Source organism: Terrapene carolina, unplaced genomic scaffold (genome assembly GCF_002925995.2).
Source record: "Terrapene carolina triunguis isolate 2854851 unplaced genomic scaffold, T_m_triunguis-2.0 Scaffold238, whole genome shotgun sequence".
Classification (NCBI taxonomy): Eukaryota; Metazoa; Chordata; order Testudines; family Emydidae; genus Terrapene; species Terrapene triunguis.
Genome location: NW_020664589.1, coordinates 1,328,331 through 1,346,427, shown reverse-complemented (window position 1 = coordinate 1,346,427; position 18,097 = coordinate 1,328,331). Strand labels below are relative to the sequence as shown.

Genomic DNA, 18,097 nt, shown 5'->3' with positions numbered 1-18,097 from the left:
CAGGTATCTAAAAGGGTGTCATAAGGAGGAGGGAGAAAACTTGTTCGCCTTAGTCTCTAAGGATAGAACAAGAAGCAATGGGCTTAAACTGCAGCAAGGGAGGTTTAGGTTGGACATTAGGAAAAAGTTCCTAACAGTCAGCGTGGTTAAACACTGGAATAAATTGCCTAAGGAGGTTGTGGAATCTCCATCTCTGGAGATATTTAAGAGTAGTTTAGATAAATGTCTATCCGGGATGGTCTAGACAGTATTTGGTCCTGCCATGAGGGCAGGGGACTGGACTTGATGCCCTCTCGAGGTCCCTTCCAGTCCTAGAATCTATGAATCTATAACTAGGTTGACCTATGTTTTAGGTGTAGACCTGGTCTAAAGCTCCACCAAAAAAATTCCTACATGCAAAGGCGTTGGACAACATTCAGGTGCTGGCTGGAATCCACCGGACTCTAGGAGACTTGCAAATGGAGCAGGGAAACCTTCCTCATCTTATCCCTTGCACGTAGAGTCGGGATAGCAGATAGTAGGCGGCTGTCCATCAGAACAAAGTGTAACGCTTGCTCGCTCTGTGAGCTTCTGTGGCTGGTGAGGCCAGGCTAATTTTGTCCAGAATTCCGACTGTCCCCTCACCTAAATGACATAGAATTTAAGGTAGCTGTCCTGACTGTGAGAATTGCTTGGAGATGTATATTACATTTTCTTATGGAGATTGCCTGGTGTAGCAGTCAGCATGAATTAGGTGATCTGCATGCTATTCCTAGCTCTGCCACTGATGAGCTGTGTGTCACTCTGCATTCTGTAAAATGGGGCTAATCATAACTAAAGAGCCAAATACCGAAATCCTCACCCCTGGTTTTCATTCGCTCCGAACTTAGGCTAAATCCGACTGATGTTGAAAGTTTTGTCTGAGTAGGAGCTCCAGGATTTCACTGAATGTTTGCAAAGCCCTCAACAGCCTTGGCTAGGTGCTTTAGATTGGCAGAGTATTAGCCGTCCTAGTGTAAGAGCTGGATGAATGCAGCACAGATCTAAGCAGCTGTTTACATTGCTTTCTGTGTCCTGGCTAGAGGTTGATAAGGCATGTGTATAACTGTAGAGCAAGGAACAAGCAGTCTAAGACGAGAGGCATTTCTTCTGCAACGGGAATGGCAAGGGGCCTAGTTTACTTCAAAAGCGGCCCACTTTACAGTCTTTGGAGACTGTTTCCAAGTCCTAGATCTACCGTCAACTGAGCATTTGTGGGATTTCCCCTCCCTTGTACAGAAACACGCATATCCTGCAGACGAGCTAATGCCTTTGAGTTGTCGGGGCCGAGTGCGCGGGATGGAGCCGAGTCGTGGGGATGTCGATGACGCCCTTGGCAAGTGAGTGTGCAAGATGGGTTCCTCCTCTTCCTCCTTTCGCACTTCAGCCTGCGGAGCACTTGTAGACCACAAGCGTCCTCTGATTCCTTTGCTACTGTGAGGGGGTTTTGTGGCTTTTCTGGTTGTGTGTTACAAAGTAGACCAGTGGCTAGGACAGCAAACTGGGAATCTGGGCTTCTATTCCCAGCTCAGACACTTGGGCTCACTGTGATGTGTCACCAAGAGCTAATCACGTCACAGCACTGCCTCAGTTTCCCTACATGTAAAATGATGGTGATATTTATTCCTCATGGGAGCTTTGAGACTGAATTCATTAATGTTTGAGAAGTACTTTCAGATCTTCTGCTGGAAGGATCCTTAAGAGGGGGAAGTGGAGGTGCTATTTGTAATGTCAGTCTCAGCAATTAAAGTGCATTTTTTTCCCTCATGATCAAGGAGGGATAGAATGAAAGCTGGTTAGGAAACGGTTTTTGTTCTTGCAAAAAATTCTGAAATTTTTTTTCCTGCACAATATTTTTCATCAAAAAAAAAAAAAAAAACCAAAAAAGCAAAAATACAAATCTTCAGCAATCAAAAATGTTTCAGGTTTGGCTGAAACGTTTGGTTTTTCAGTGAAAACCTGAAAAAAGTTGTTGAAAATTGATACTTATTGCAGAAATTTGTGTTTTGAATGGAGAAACAAAACCAAAAAAACAAACAAAAAAAACCCCCCACACCATTTAATCCAAAGGGAAAAAATAAAAGTTGAGTAAAAATGTTGACCTACTCTAGCTAGAATATCATGGGTCAGATTTTCAGGACTCTCTGTAGATGAATATTTATACATCTAATTTGCAAGTGCAAAGATTGCTTTTGCCCCTGCAGTGGCATGCTGGTTGTGTGTCCATTTGTGTGCACAGTTACAGCAATTGCAAAAAAACCACTTGTACAATTTGTGCCATTATTCATGCAAGTGCCAAGCTCAGAAACTCTGCCCCTTGGCGTGTGTTTTCAGCTAACCGTTTGGTCCAATTCACTTTCTAAGATCGAATTTCATCTGAATTTAAAATATGTTCTTTTCATTTAAACCTGTAGGTTTTCCCTCACTCTAATTGACACTTTGGATACACTTGTGGTAAGTCAGCAATCTGCTTCTCAGACCAGTTTATCGGGGGTTTGGCAGGTTTAGATCTGTTGAGCTGGATTTTAGTGGTGTCTGCATTTACAGGCGTTGGTATCTGTCAACAGCAAGATTGAGTTCCTGGCACAGAGGGGTTTCCATTTCATTCTTGTGTATTGGACTGTACGTTCCCCTCTGCTGTTTTTGCTTCTTTTCAAGTGAGCTAAGAATTTACCTTAAAGCTGTAGGGCTTCTCTCACATTCTTGATGGACAAGTACAATTAAAGTATACGTAGGATCAGGAGTTACTTGGGGCATCTTCAGTGGTGGTTAGAGTTGGGGGGACTTGTTTTCAATAGGACGCAGGAGGAAGTATTGTCTAGTGGCTGGAGCATTGTCAAGTGTTAGTGCACAAGACAGATTTGGCCCATGGGAGTTCATGCAAACTTTTGATTTTTCTCTCTACTCCCAGCCCACATGTCCTCCCTCCACCCCAGGCATAGCTCATCTGAGTGCTAAACAAACCCAGCCATTGCAGTTGAAACTCAGCTGAACCCACTCCCAAGCTATGCTTGGGTTTCTTCTCAGACCAGATCTTGGCTTATGCTTGCCGAAAGGCTATGGATCTCTGGCCCAAACCTGCCCCAAACTTCAGGATTGTAATGAAACCCAGAACCACAGGATCAGCAAACCTTCATGCAGGTCTGTCTAGAACTCCTGGGTTCTCTTCCCAGTTTTGCTACTGACTGTCTAACCTTGGACAAGTCACTTGACCCTAGCTTCCACCACTGCCCAATGGGGATAAACAGTAGTGTTGTGTTGTTTTGTGTGCAAGGTTTAGTGCTTGTGCTTTATGTACTGCATGGAGATAAAAGCAGACAGTCTGTCTGCGTTTGAAAGCAATGCGGTTAAAGCCAGGAAACCTCTCATTTTAGCATGAGTGCTTCTTGCTTACAAAAGAGAATATAATCAAAATGAAAAATGACCTTCCTGGACATGTGTTATGCTCTTTGGGACAAGGACTGTCTCTTAATATGTCTGGTGCCTTGCGTGATGGGGCCCTGATCTCCGCTGAGACTTCTAGGTGCTACAGCCTAGATTCCCTGATTTTCCCCTCCCCCCCGCGTGTCTCTGTAATTTGTTAGTTTCTCGTATCCTCTTCTTTTCCTTCTCTGTTAATGCATCTTACTCTTTGCATTCTTCCCCCTAGTGACGAACAGAAAAATTAATGCCTGTTCATTCAAAACATGTTCCCGTGTTCAGTTAATTTTCTCTCCCAGAGCCCCTTCTGGGGCCTAGATTCTATGTTGATTGATGCAGTAGCGATCAATTCAGGGCATGCTTTCCTTTCTCTGCTTGTCTGTGTGTCTTTAACTTCTTTTTCCCTTCATTATGTCCTGTTTGTTTCCTTATCCTGTTGTCTATTCTATGATCCTGGGTTTATTTAGCTGCCTTAATCTATTCTTATTTGTGTGTGTGTGTGGTTTGTATTGCGGTAGGTCCTAGTCGCCTCAGACATGGATCAGGGCCCCACTGCGCTAGGTGCTGTACAAACAGAGACCAGAAATACAGTGTCTGCCCCAAAGAGCTTGCAATCATCCTCCCTTCTTGGCCATGCTTTTCCAGAGCCCACAATGTCCTTCTGGCTGTGCTGCCCCTGCACTCACTGGTATTGCCCGCCCCGAGCATTTGAAAATCATGAGTCAGGTCCCAGGAAATCATGAGATTTTTAAAAGCACTCTAGTATAAAATGTGGGTTCTTATTCTTTGCCTTCTGGGTTTTAAACCTGTAGTGTGCACTCAGGCCATGGTTTGAAGCTGTTCTCCATGAGGGCTGGAAACTCTTCTCTAAATGAAGCTGAGATTCCGATGTGATCACTTGCATCCGGGATCTGAGGCTTTTTTAAAAAAACAAAACAAAATAACACATGGCAAATATTGGGAGACCTGCAGTGAAATCATGAGTTGGCAGCCCGGGGGCCACTCGTACGCTTGTGTAGGCCCTGCTCCTGCTAACACTTGCAATGTTGACCTGAGGTGCCCACGTTGAGATAGTGAGCCAGAAAGCACATCTGAGGGTGAGGATGGCCTAGTGGTTAGGGTGCAAACTTGGGACTTGGCAGGCGTGGGTTCAATTCTCTGCTCCTCCACAGACTGCCTGTGTGAGCTTGGACAAGCCTTTCTGTGCCTCTTTTCCCCAAACAGCATTGCCCTGCCTCTCAGGGGTCTGGGAGGTGAATGAGGGAGGGCGGTGTACGGAAGTACTGAAAATAGCTAGATCTGCTGGGTTATGGGAAGATCCAGCTCTCCCTGAAACGGTGTGTCTGAGTAGGTGACGCCGAGCTGGAATGTGACCAGTCAGTGAATTGCTGTTGTGACTGTCATTTGTTTAGTACCCAGCAGTGTGGTGGGGGCTGTACACACCTTACAAGACCAGACAACATACAGCCAAAGGAGGGTTCTGCTCTAGCTGAGGGGGAACAGTTGGATTGTTTTTTCGAGGGGCTGAGGGGAAGGTGGGTGTGGAGGGGGATTTGGCGGAGGAGGGTGTGTAGTGGACAGTCTCAGGGCAGATATGCCAGGCACCCTTGTGGGAGAAAGGAATGAGGTGCCATGGAGGGAGGGGGAACCAGAGTGCAGGGTCTGGAGAGGAGAGAACTGGGTAGCCAGACGGGGGCTGTGAGCAGGGCCCTGAAAGCCAGGAGAGGCAGAGGTGTTTGAAAGGGGAGGTGAAGGGCAGTGGGGCAGGCCCCATGTCGCTGACCCGAATCTCTTCTCTCCCGTGGCTCTGGCCGCCCAGGTCCTTAACAAGCTGGATGAGTTTGAGGACGCTGTGCGGAAGGTGGTCCTGGACGTGCGGCTGGACAACGACGTGGTGGTCTCTGTCTTTGAAACCAACATTCGTGTGCTGGGGTGAGCCCCAGGCCGGGGCAGGGCCCCTTCTGCGCAGTCCTTTAGAGCACAGAGCCAGTGCCAGTTCCCAAAGCTGTGCCCCCCCATCTGTCCCCTTCAGCTCAGTGCCCAGGCACACGCTGCCCACCCGTGGGCTCCATCACATGCTTTGCGGCGTGGCTCTTCGGTGCAGTCTGAGGGCGCAGAAGCGGCTCCGGGGGAGAGGGGAAGGCTGCTTGCTGTGTATGAACACTGGGTTCAATGGGGATGGAGAACGGGGACATCACCACAGGCTCTGGGCCCCTGGCTCACCAGTGGGCCTTGGGGGGGCGGGTGCAGAGGGGCCCAGCTGGCTTAGCATCTGCTCATCCCAGCAGAGGAAAGTGGGCGCCGAGCTCCTGAAAGGAGCCGTCTGGGATCTCAACTTGCAGGGTCCCTCTGAGCAGCCTGACCCTGCTCCCCCTCTCTGTCCTGCAGGGGCCTGCTGGGGGGTCACATCATGGCCGACATGTTGAAGGCACAAGGCGTGCGGCTGCAGTGGTACAAGGACGAGCTCCTGCACCTGGCCCGGGATTTAGGGTACCGTCTCTTGCCCGCGTTCAACACCACCAGCGGGCTGCCGTACCCCAGGGTAAGGGAGTGGCAGATCTGAGCCGGGACGAGGGGAGGCTTTGTGTGAACTGGCACAGACAGCCACAACAAAGCACCAATAAGGTCTGCGGGGTCTGGAGCCACATGTGGGTCCCAGCGGGTTGTGTGCTTCCCCAGAGCCCCTCGCTGAGTGCTACCTGCCTTGACAAGCCATTTCTCTGACTCAGACGCCCAGCTGGGGGCGGGGGCGGGGCTGATCCTTCTTGGCAGCCCCAAAATCCCAGCGCATCTGAGTGACTGAAAGGGGTTCAAAGCTCTCTCAAGATGGCTCTGCATTGCCCTGCCTATTGCTTCCGGTCTGAGGCACCCAAGTTCCTTGCAGCCATAGGGACTCCTAGGTCCTGCTGCAGGAGGTAGAAATATTCCATGCGGCTTATGGTGGGGACAGGGGCACTTCCAGATGGGTGTTTATAATCCTTCCTGGCCTGTCTGGGTGATAAAGGTTTCCTGATCTTTTTGACAGTAGGGCACGTGTGGCCCAATTTCTTGCTGTGGTGCAACGTGCTGCATGCCAGCTGTTTGCTACCGTCCACCCCAGAGGTGGCTGCATTTTGGCAGATGCTTTGTAAAGCGCTGCAGGACAGAGTGCTGCACAAAAGTAGAATAACCTCATTGCCGCATGTGACAAGTATGAGGGAAAACACCCAGTGAAACTGAGGGAGCGTCTCTTTATCCAGGTGAACCTGAGGTATGGGGTCCTGAGTCCGAACTCCCGGACAGGCACCGAGCTGGACACCTGCACGGCCTGCGCTGGCACCATGATTTTGGAGTTTGCTGCCCTCAGTCGCCTGACGCAAGAGACTGTTTTCGAAGTAAGTGGTTGGGAAGCTCGAGGGAAAAGCAAACAGCCGTGACAGGTTCCTGCCTCAGGAGATCCTCTGTGCAGACCTGGTGGAGTCCCTGGGGTTAGCTAGCACAGAATGTGGGGCGCCCTTCATTTCACAATGCCTCTCCGTGGTCTGCACTGGTTCACTTGAACTTGCACAGAGATTTGGGCACAGCCCCTCAATGCCAGGAGCCAGACACGCTCTGTCAAACCCTCCCACTGCTGCTTATCCATCCCCATGCTTGAGTCCCCTCGCTCTCCGCCAGGCCCTATTTCACACGGCCACTGGGAACCCACAGGCCCCGTGCCATCTGCATTCGGCCTAACGGAGACCTCGTGCTGCCCGTCCATCCGCATGTTGCCAGGATCCCAGCCTGCCTTCTACAGGCTAAATGGGAGTGGCGGGGGGGCAAGTGAACAATCCCACAACACCCCTACCTCAGTGACCAGATAGCAAGTGTGAAAAATTGGGACCTGGGGGAGGACAGTGGGGGGCGGAGGGTAATAGGCAGCCTATATAAGACAAAGCCCCCAATATTGGGGGGGTCCCGATAATATCGGGACAGCTGCCCCCCCCCCCTCCCCCCCCCCCCCCCGCTGGAATCTGAGGGATGGCTGGAAATGGAGTCCCTTGCCTGGCGTTGGTTGGTCCTGCGGGCAGCTAGGAGATGTAAAGCATCCGCCCAGGCAGGCAGCCCCAGTGCACCATGCAGGATTCAGCAGACTGGACCTTGCTTTGGCTAAGCAGTAGGAACATACGGGGGGGTCGGGGGGGAGAGGGAGTCTGGGCATGAAGTGGGAGATGATTCTATTTTATGTCTCTGCTTTTGAGTGGAACCTGAACGCGTGGAATACGGGGCTGGATTTATCCCCATGGGCGTGGGAAGTGTTATCACCCCCATTTTACAGGTGGGGAAACTGAGGCACAGCGACTTGCCCGAGGTATCAAACCCTACAGTTAGTGGCAGAGCCCAAAGGTCCTGAGCCCTATTGTAGAGCCTGGTCCCCAATGCTGTCCCCTCGCTCTGTAGGGTGGGTCTAGTTAATAAGCGTAAGGAATGGCGTAGGAACAACTCCTGTCTGTTCCTGGGTAGAGGGGAGGGTGATATGGAGACTGTGTGTTGTGTATGTTCATTCCTCTCTCCGTTCTCAGGACACTGCTCGGAGAGCGCTGGATGTTCTCTGGGAGAAGCGCCAGAAAGGGAACGACCTGGTGGGGACGGTCATCAACATTCACAATGGGGACTGGGTGCGGAGGGGTAAGTGAATCCCGGGCTCGGAGCTGGGGGTCTGAAGGGACACCGGTGTCGCGTGGCTGCCTGGGGGCAGAGATGTGCCGGCTGGTAACGCCGTCTCCTGTGTGCTTTGGCGCAGTGGCAGGGCTTGAGTTGTGCCGGAGTGCTTCGGAATGGCGTTCCACCCCTTTTTTTGGGTGGTGGGGAACCAGAACAACCCCCTGGCAGACCCAGAGCCAGTGCCCCCTACTGGCTCTGGGCAGAGCTGTGTTTGGCAGTGTGCCGAAGGTGGGTGCTGTTCGCCCTGCCCCGCCCTGGGAAGGGGAAGAATGCTCTCCTCATTGCCGGGACGTAGCCGGAGATTTGCCTTGCTGATGGTTTGGCCAGTGCTGGCGAGGAGACGTGAGGGTGACAGTGCGGCGTAGACCCCCAAGGGGCGGTATCAAGACACACAGGGCAAGGGAGCCTGCAACATTCTTCTTTTCTGGGTGCCTGTGCAGGGGTGTTCTGGGTAAAACTCCCATGCTTCCCTGCCTGTCATTTTCCCCTAGATAGCGGGGTCGGAGCCGGGATCGACTCGTACTACGAGTACCTGATGAAGGCGTATATCCTCCTGGGGGATGACACCTACCTGGACAGGTTCAACGCTGTGAGTACATAGGGGAGCGCTCTCCTTTCTGTTGCTCTCTGGAGGAACGGGGTTGATCACCCATTGCTCCCTCACTCCCTCTTCCATCTGTGAATCCATTTTGAAGGTGCGAGGCCAGCTTGACCCACCAATGAAAGCCCCTCTGCCGCGCAGCCTGTCTGCATCCGTTTCCTTGCACAGGAGCGGCTGCTGATAGCTTCTGCTTAGCAGCCAGTGGCAGCGTGCCAGGGATGCAGCAGGTGGTCCGGAGCTGGCAGGCCACCCTGGCACCTCCTCGCTCATCTGCGCTTGGGTAGGAACTTGCGGCCAGTGCTGGGGGGAGGTGCATTGCTTTGCTGCCACAAACATGCCACCACTTTCTTTCCAGCAAGGGCCATTTTTGGAGCCCCCGTTTCATTGCCAGGATGCAGAGCTTGGCGTCCCTTATGAGAGGGGTGATGGGGAGGCTCGTGCGGCATTCGGAGCCTCTCCGCAGTTAGCGTAGGTGATGCCAGCAAATGCTCATAAGGACTTGGTGGCAGAAATGATACATGCTTGGCTGTTGGCCACCAGGTGAATGTTTCTTCAGCCGGAGCGGGAGCCAACCCTGCTCGGCCGTTTGAGTTGTGGGAGCATGGACGACATGCCCACGGTGTCCCGTGACTGACATATTTAGGCATGTGTATCAGAGATAGTCCCAGATTCCCAAGTTCTCCACGGAGGAGCCTTCCTATTGAATTGGAAGATCTTTCTAAGCCCTCCCTACTCTGTTGCTCCCTGCTGTCTTACTGGGTTACAGAGCGCTCTGCCCTGCTGGTTGGATAACCGAGTTTGTGTCCGTCTCTCTCTAGCATTACGTGGCCATAATGAAATACATCAGCCAGCCTCCCCTCCTGCTCAACGTCCATATGCACAACCCCACAGTCAGCATCCGGAGCTGGATGGACTCCCTCTTGGCCTTCTTCCCCGGCCTCCAGGTACAGTTGCAGCCCTGGGCGGAATGGACTCGGCGGTGCCGTGGGGCTCTGCCAAATAAACACTAGCTGTTGGTTTTAATGGGCCTGGCACAGTGAAGGGGCGGGACTGTGGCAGGTGGATTAATATAAAAAGAGAGCGCTAGGCCGGGTCCTTTAGCAGGGTCGGCGCCTTCACCCAATCGGACTGCCTGAAATTAACCGACGGTTCTGCTCTTCGGCACTTGTACGGCCTTTAGCTGATGCGTCCTGAGCCAGCGTTCTGTGCTCAGGTACATATCTGGCCTTGTTACCATAGCATGTGAGTGCCTCACAGTCTTTAATGTATTTAGCCTCCCACGTCTCAGGGGGCAGAGCAGAGCTAGGATCCCCATTGTACAGATGGGGAACTGAGGCACAGTGAGGATAGGTGACTTGCCCAGGGTTACCCAAGAAGTCAGTGGCACATAGCTGGGAATTGAATCCAGGTCTCCCAAATGGCAGGCTTGTGCCCTAACCACTTTTCCTTCCCTCCTAACCCTTGTGTTCCTGCAAAAGCTGGTCCTGGGGCCAGGTTTGGGGCTCTTGGAGACCTACGCTGCAAGCCATCTCGCTCGGTGAAATGTCCATCTGTCAAACGCTCTGACCCTGGCTGATCCAGTCAGCCTGGCTCGGCGGTGGCCCAAGGGTACACCTCAAGGTCAATCAGGGAAATGTGTCCGGGAGGACATAGGCTATGGGCAGGTTGCTGGTGGTTGAAGCTAAAATACCCTCCCGGCCTCCTTCCTTTCCCATGGTTTTGGCTGGGAGGCAGCAGCAGGTGTATTATGGCTGAGGTGGGAGAGTTATAACCTTTATGTGAAATGAGTTGGTGGGGGCTCAGTCCAGCTTCTGAGACTCTCTCTCTGCATCCATGTAGCTGGCACTAATTATCTTCCTCCCTTTGTTGGCCTCTGGGTGGCAGCAGAGAGGCCAAAGAGTGAATGGGACTAGATTGGAATCCTCTCACCCCCTAGCGCTGGTCTGTCCCCGAAGGGGTGAGTCATATTGGTGGGCTAATGGGAGGGCAGCTTGCACAGCCCTTGCCTTGCTGTGTCTGCCCTGTGCACACCGTGCCAGCCAGCCAGCCGGCATCTTTGACTAGCACTAAATTCACTGTGCCGGTGCTGTATACAAATCACCCCCTAGCCAGGATCTCGCTTCTCCTCCTGCCACTGTTATGAGCCGGGAGCGTTTCTGGTGCCTTGCGATTGCGCCGAGGCCGTTTTTATCCCCCTGCTGTGCCCCAGGGAAACAAGGGGTTGTTTTGTCTGTCCCCAGGTGCTCAGGGGGGATTTGAAGCCCGCCATCGAGACGCACGAGATGCTGTACCAGGTCACCAAGCAACACAAATTCCTCCCGGAGGTGAGTGAACGAGCTGCTTCCCCTTGTCACTGCGCTGTGATCCCGTCGGTCTCTGGGCACGGGGGGAAAAATCCCTCCCTCGCTTCAGCCTCCCTTGTTCTCACCCTGTGTACCAGGCCCAGCGTCCTTCCTGCTGCTGAGTGACCCCGTCACCGCGGCAGAGAGTGCCGGGGTGAGATTATGAACCGTTGGGCGGTGCCCCGCTGGGGGCAGACGTATTCTAGGGATTGATGCCCCACGCTGCAGACTCTTAAGAACCTTCCCCTGCGTTCTCTTTCTAGCTTCCATGACCAGGATTAGGGGCTGGATCCAGTGCCTACTGAAGTCAATAGATAGACTCCCATTGACATCGGTGGGCTTTTCGATATGGGGACAGGGACTCAAGGGTTTGCACCTTTAATCCGTTATATGGTCTTCTAACTATGCTGCAACTGCTGCTCCTTCTGCGTTGGACCCTAGCACTCTCCCCCAGCCCTCCAGGTTGAAATGCCCTTAGCTGCCAAAGCAAAATCCCTTACGGCCTTTCACGCTCTTCTCCCATCTCTGCACCTCACTAGCTTGCCAGGGCCGGATCCAAAGCCCGGGGAAGTCAATAGAAAACTCTCGCTGACTCCAGTGGCTTTGCATCAGGGCCCCCAGTTGGCAATGTCTGAACGTGCCTTGTCTGTGTAGACCCTGCTCCAGCACGCTAAAGGGTCTCATGCCATTTCAGGCGGGAGTATTAGGGAACTCTTAGTGCGTGGGAGTAAGGTCCACGTTGCCATTTAGTGCCGGGTAAGCTAGTGTGCTGTAGACTTACATCCTGGCTTGCCACGCACTAAGTCTCCCTATTGACGAGCCCTCAGTGTCTCTGTTGTGAAAATGGCAGCTTGTATCTTAGTGAGCTCTCTCCCTTCATTAAAGGCGTTCACGTCCGACTTTGCCGTGTACTGGGCCCAGCATCCTCTGCGGCCGGAGTTTGCCGAGAGTACCTACTTCCTGTACAAGGTTAGTCCCGTCCCGTGGCTTGGCTGAAAACACCAATGAGCTGAAAGTGGATGTGTTTGCTGCTTCTTTGGAGGAGTTAGAGTGGTGTCAGGACGGAGGGTGCCATCGCTCCTAGAGAGATGTAGCTGGTGGGGAGAAGAGCGTGCGGTGGCAGCTCCTGGCTGATCAGTGACTTGCTCTTATTCCAAACTGACTTTCGAAGCCGTTGTCCTAAAGCGGCTGGGGCGTGAGAGTTGGTCAGATCACTTAGCGGGCTGAGTGTTCATCACGGGGAGTGGAGATTTGGAGCTCTTCGTTCCCTTCCCCTGAGGGATGGCAATGCAGGATTGACCCTGCGGCTAGTGACTTGTCACGTCCATCTGTGAACGAGCCACCGTTTCCCTCGGACGTCACTACGCCGGGAAGAGCGTGACTTGGTGGCCTGCTGAATTGCAATTGTTTTCTCTCCAAGGCTACCCGAGACCCCTACTACCTCCAGGTGGGCAAGTCCATTGTCGAGAGCCTGAACGAGTATGCCCGGGTGGCCTGCGGCTTTGCGGCGGTGCAGGATGTACGGACGGGCCGACACGAGGACAGGTAAACCCCCTTCCTCTCTGGGCAGAGGGAAGCACTGTACGGGCAGGGGGTAGGGCTAGCCAGGAGTGGGATGGGCCAGTGGGGAATTAGGGGCATGGAGCCGGTGTCTGGTATGGGATGTCCTGGGCCCCGTGCAGTGGGGAATGGCTCAATGGGCCCTATCTTTGGGATCAGCTAATTGGCACTGTGTGGGTGAGTCCCTGCACCTCCGTGCCAATGACACGGGGGCTGTCTGCACGGGTTCCAATGCCGGACTGGAGCCTAATTCTCTTGAGTTTCATTTCCCCCCCCCCGAAGTAGAGAGGGATGATGGTGGTTTTCCTTGACAGCGGAAAGACATTGCAGCCAGATCAGGGTACAAATCCTGCCTGAGCCCCTGGGCACATATGCTGGTGGCTAACCTGAGCTGCCACCCACGCTGCTGCAGCCACACTGCTGTTTTTCGGTGCATGGCTTACACATGTATGTCTACCCGCACTGGGAATTACACCTGCCAGCTGCTGTGTAGACATAACCTTCAGGCTAGTCTACACTAGAACGCTGCACCATACAGCTGCGCCGCTGGAGTGCGTCTGGTGAAGACGCTCTAAGCAGATGGGAGAGAGCTCTTCTGTCGGCATAGCGCTGTCTACACTGAGCGCTGTCGCTCCGGAGTGTACAGTACTCATGCCCCTGAGCGACGTACGTTATACCCAAGTCAGTGGTAGTGTAGACAAGCCCTTAGAATGCTACCAATAAACCCCATCACCAGCAATAATGCCACCCAACACAGGAACAACCTATTGGTCTCATAGCTGTTCTGATTGATCTGTGATGTGGTGGGAAATCGGGGGCTAGTCAGGGAACACTTTTAGTTATTAATACTGACTTGCGCGGTGTGTGTGGGGATGGTGCAGTGTGTGTGAATCCCACCGTGCTCTCGCCAGTGACCACGTCGCTGCCCTGCGAAGGAAGTGTTTAAAGCCATGTCCAGCGAGTACACCGCTGGAACAGAGCTGCCTTGCCCTGCAGCTGGGCTGAACTGAATTTGCTCGAACCAGGTTAATCTTCTGGAGTCTGTCTCAGACTTATCTGAAGATCAAAACCTCCACCCTCCTCTTCACGCAATTCCACGGGACACCCTAGCTTAATGAAAACGACATTTCTAGCGCCGTGAGCTTACGCAGTGCTTCGCTGACGTAAAGATGCGGCCCTTTATCTTAGAGTGCGCAGTCTAAATCTAATGACTGACGCAGGGAAGCCAACAGAAGGGAGGGGCCAGGGTAGCAAACGGGTCGGAATCTCTCCTGGAGCGAAGTCAATTCTGAGCCATGTTGGATCGAGAGGAAATCTAGTCCCCTTGTGTGTTCTCTGTCTGCAGTGGACGTAGGAATACCATCTCCTGGGGGGGAGGGGGTTGCTGTATGAAGTGACAAGGTAGCATTTCCTCAGCAGCAATGTGGGTCTTGAAGGTAGAGGGAGACTTCTGAGGTTGCTTCTCCCGGCCATCTCAAGACAGGGCAAAGCAAAGAGGATTGATTGATGTGATCGGCCAGAGATTTTTAGGGATGTGAATAAATCTTTACAGGCTCTTTCAATTCTTGCTGCCTCGTTCTCAGCAGGCCCAGCCTCTCACACTCGTCTCTCTTTGTCATGCAGGATGGACTCCTTTTTCCTGGCCGAGATGTTTAAGTACCTCTACTTGCTTTTCACAGAGAAGCGAGATCTGCCTCTAGACATTGACGATTACATCTTCACCACCGAGGCCCACCTGCTGCCCCTGTCACTCTCCACCGCCCGGCCCCCCTGCCCCAGGAACATGACCGTACGTCAGCTGTAGGCTTTCTTAAGGGTGCCCGGGGCATGTTTAGCTTCACAGCAGCTTATGACTTCCAGGGCACATGACTGTTTTCAGAGGAGGAGGTCAACTTGGCTGGTAATTTTTCAAGGTTTAAACCCAGCTGTGTTGGGTCCCAGCCTGAGAGAGAAGGAATTTCCAATGGGAGTTGGGCTCCTGAATCCCTTAGGCAGTTTACTGTTGTATCTAGTTTTATTTTTAAAACATGGTCGGCGTTGCTATGAAACGTCGGGGTGGGGGGACTGGTGTATGTGCAGCCAGAGCTTCCCTCCCCTGCCAATGCGTGTGTGACAGCCCACAGAGGGCTAATAGCTCTTCATATCTAACGCTCTTCCTCAGCAGATCTCAAAGTGCTGGACAACGCAGGTCGGTATCATTCTCCTTCTCTAACAGAGGAGGAAGCTGAGGCATGGGAATGGAAAGTGAGTTGCCCCAGATTACCCAGCAAACAAGTGGCAGGGCTGGGAATAGAACCCAGGTTTCCTTAGTCCGTGTCTGGTGTCTTAACGCTAGGCCACGCTGCCCCTCCACAGCTAACAGCCAGGAGGATCTGACCAGCTTGAGCTAAACTGCCAAGAGACTCTCATCCTCTGTGAATGGGGCACTGTGGGATGCGGGGGGACATGACACTCACTGACCAGTGAGTTCCACGTGCCTCTAACTTGCCTGAGCTCATCTGACGTTGGGTTTTTAATGGATTTTCAGAACTAGAAGGGACAAGTCACGGGCCTTGATGTGATCACTGGAGTGGCTGAGCGGCTCTGTCAGTCCCTTGCTGAGTGTTCGAGGATAAAGTCAGTGCTGGGCCGTTGTTCACCCAAACCCAGGGGGCTGCACGAGAGGAGAGAAGAAATTGATCCCTGTCTCTTTCACTGTAGATGTTTCGCAGGGGCCATGGAGAGGAGGAGATTTTTACCCGTTCTTGCCCCAGCGCACAGACTCTCTTCCCCAATAACCCAGCCTTCACCCGCACCATCCGGGATGCCCACAAGCAGCTGCTGCAACCAGGAGCAGAGCGCCTGGCGCTCTTCAGGTGAGTGGCAGCCCCTGCGTAACTCCCACGGGCTCTTGTCGATTCATAAATTCCAGGGCCAGGAGGACCACTGTGATCATTTAGTCTGACCTGCATAATGCCAGCCCTAGGACTTCCCATTCTGCATTCCTGCTTCACGTCCAATAGCTGCGTTTGCACTAGAGCAGGTCTTGTAGAAAAAACTGATCTTGGTTTTAAAAATTGCCAGTGATGGAGAATCCACCATGCCTCTTGGTGGTCCGTTGGCTAATCCCGCTCACCCTTAAAAATTGGCACCCTATTTCCAGCTTAAATTTGTCTAGCTTCAACTTCCAGCTGTTGGATTTTGTTAGATCTTTGTCTGCTGGAGCCTGGGCTTGCGTTGTTCCGGGACGGGTTGTGTTGCTGTCACCTTGACTCTGATGGCTGGTCCTGGTCTCCCTCAGGGGGATTGAGTTCCCTTTCCATGATACCAGGATGGAACCCTTGGAGATCTTGAAGAGCATGGGACTGACCCTGCTCCCTCTGGGTGACAGGAGCGTGCAGTTGACCAGCCTCCGACACCAGGTGAGTGCCGAGTGCTCCGTGCGTGGCAGACGTGCTCTGCCTGCTGCTGGTCACGTTGGAAGGCCAGTGTGAGAATTCCTGGCACGGTTCCTCCCAGCTCCAGTCGCCTGGGTAATTGCTTGCTTCTTCCATGACGAGCCATTTCCTCTGTGAACTGCTAGCTGTATGTGAACCGCTGAAGGCTCTCCCTTGCTGGGGCAGTTAATGAGACCCTGCCCCAAATCACCTCCAGCAGCTGAGTCTGTCTTGTAAGCAACTGCTTTAAAGGATCCTCCTCCTGTTTCCTTGCAGTGTCTAAAGCCCAAACTCCACCAAGCGGTCATGTTTTTGCAGCTCTCGTGGTGGTCGCATGAGTCAAGCTTCCAAGTGCTTTGTCCATCACTGCCATGTAGGGTTGTTTTCCTCCAAGGCGCTCTAACAGATACGCCGATGAAACCTCTTGCCGGCCCTGGGGGATACGTGAGGCGGATTCGCTCCATTCTGGGGGAGCTGAGCCGGAGCGGGGTCAGAATGAGCCTGTGGCACAGTGCCCTGTTTGTGCTGCGATACCGTCCTGCCCGAGCACCTCCCCTGGCTCTACGCTGTCATTTGTAGGGTGGACGGAGCGCCGACCGGCGCTGCTAGCTTGGTTATTCTGTGACTCTAGCCTGCCGGAGCCCGTACAGTGCTGTCTCTCTCCCTCCGCAGCCAGACGCTTCTCCCCTGGGGCTCTTCAGCCTGAAATTCATCACCGAGCTGGTCGACCCGCCTGCAGCAGAGCAGCAAGGCATCTCCCCGCTGGCTGTCCAAGTTCTCTCGCCCCCCTTTTTTGGGAGAACGGTACTCACCGCTGGACCAGCCCAGTTTGGAATGGACCTGACCAAACAGGAGCACGGGGTGGGTGACTCTTTCACTGCTAATAGCCGGGCCCGCAGGAGTGTCTTAACCGGTCCTGCTTCTCCTTGCTGGGCCCTGGAGCCGAGTGATGGAAGCCCCCTCGGCTTGCCAGCTGAGCTTGGCTTTCTGGGGATTCACTGAATAATTTTCCAAATGGTTTGCTTTGCTTTGCCTGTCCACTATTGGTGCTATGTGATTGGTCACCAAGTCCCATGGCCTTGTTTCTGCTCCCGGATTGGATGACCACTTTTAAAAAAAAAAAAATCAGGAGAATAAAAATTCTGCCCAGAAGTTTGATCTATTTTTTAAACGAAGCAACATTCCTGCTCCAAGGAGTGAAACCCGCAGGCCGTGATTGGAGATTGGGAATCGTCCCGGGGGGCTGGAATTGCTCTTTGGGTTCATTTTAATAGCCTGCAGAGGCTGCAACGTGGGCTCGTCTCTGTGAACCTGTGCTAAGGAGAAGCCAGGCCCCATTGCATGAAGCAAACAGTTTTGGGAACTGGCAGGATGGTATGGGGGGGGGGGGGGGATGCACAGAGATAGAAGCTAGCCTAGGGGTCTTGGCTATGCCATGCCAGTGCAAGGTGTGTACACCCCTTCCTTCAGCTGTTTGCTGCCTCTACAGTGGTAAATGCATCCTCGGTCTGATCTGAAAGGGATGAAGTAGGGCTCCTACACAGCAAGCTGACTGGTGCATCTCACACCACTCCTGAGCCTCAGTAGCCCTAGGAAATTTGAACAGGCCCAGTACTTACTGGAAATAGCCCCTTGTTAGAGATGATTTGTATTGCCTGTGAGCCCCAGTTACAGACCAGCCCTCACTGCCCCAGGTGCGGTATAAACTGGCCTTGCTGGAAGAGCTTCCCTGTGTGTGTCTCTCTGCAGGTGAAAGGGAGCTTAGTGCTGAGTGAACCTTACCAGGCCTGTGCAGCGATCAGCAACCGGCAGGAGGTGCAAGGGAAAATGGCGCTGGCCCAGAGAGGCGAATGCATGTTTGCCACCAAAGCCAGGAACTTGCAGGAAGCAGGAGCCTCGGGGGTGATTTTCATCGGTGAGTCTCAAGCACTGTTATTAGCCTGTGTTTGGGGCTTGTCTAGGGTTACCATATTTTGAGTGTCCAAAAAGAGGAGACTCCACGGGGCCCTGGCCCCGCCCCTGCCCCAACTCCACCCCTTCCCCAAAGTCCCCGCCCC

General features: G+C 53.1%; 1 protein-coding gene across 1 annotated transcript in view; it reads left to right on the top strand.

Annotated features, from left to right (window-relative positions):
• Positions 1-342: 342 nt before the first annotated feature.
• Positions 343-18,097, top strand: part of LOC112121768 (ER degradation-enhancing alpha-mannosidase-like protein 3) — a 20,643-nt gene continuing 2,888 nt past the window's right edge. Inside the window, exons 1-16 of the mRNA XM_026657229.2 lie at positions 343-1,358; positions 2,433-2,472; positions 5,258-5,370; positions 5,827-5,980; positions 6,678-6,812; positions 7,980-8,085; positions 8,613-8,710; positions 9,541-9,666; positions 10,963-11,046; positions 11,950-12,033; positions 12,485-12,609; positions 14,248-14,413; positions 15,325-15,479; positions 15,905-16,025; positions 16,713-16,901; positions 17,790-17,955. Coding sequence (XP_026513014.1) covers positions 1,285-1,358; positions 2,433-2,472; positions 5,258-5,370; positions 5,827-5,980; positions 6,678-6,812; positions 7,980-8,085; positions 8,613-8,710; positions 9,541-9,666; positions 10,963-11,046; positions 11,950-12,033; positions 12,485-12,609; positions 14,248-14,413; positions 15,325-15,479; positions 15,905-16,025; positions 16,713-16,901; positions 17,790-17,955 — 1,936 coding nt within the window. The 5' untranslated portion in view covers positions 343-1,284. The remainder of the gene's footprint in view (positions 1,359-2,432; positions 2,473-5,257; positions 5,371-5,826; positions 5,981-6,677; positions 6,813-7,979; positions 8,086-8,612; positions 8,711-9,540; positions 9,667-10,962; positions 11,047-11,949; positions 12,034-12,484; positions 12,610-14,247; positions 14,414-15,324; positions 15,480-15,904; positions 16,026-16,712; positions 16,902-17,789; positions 17,956-18,097) is intronic.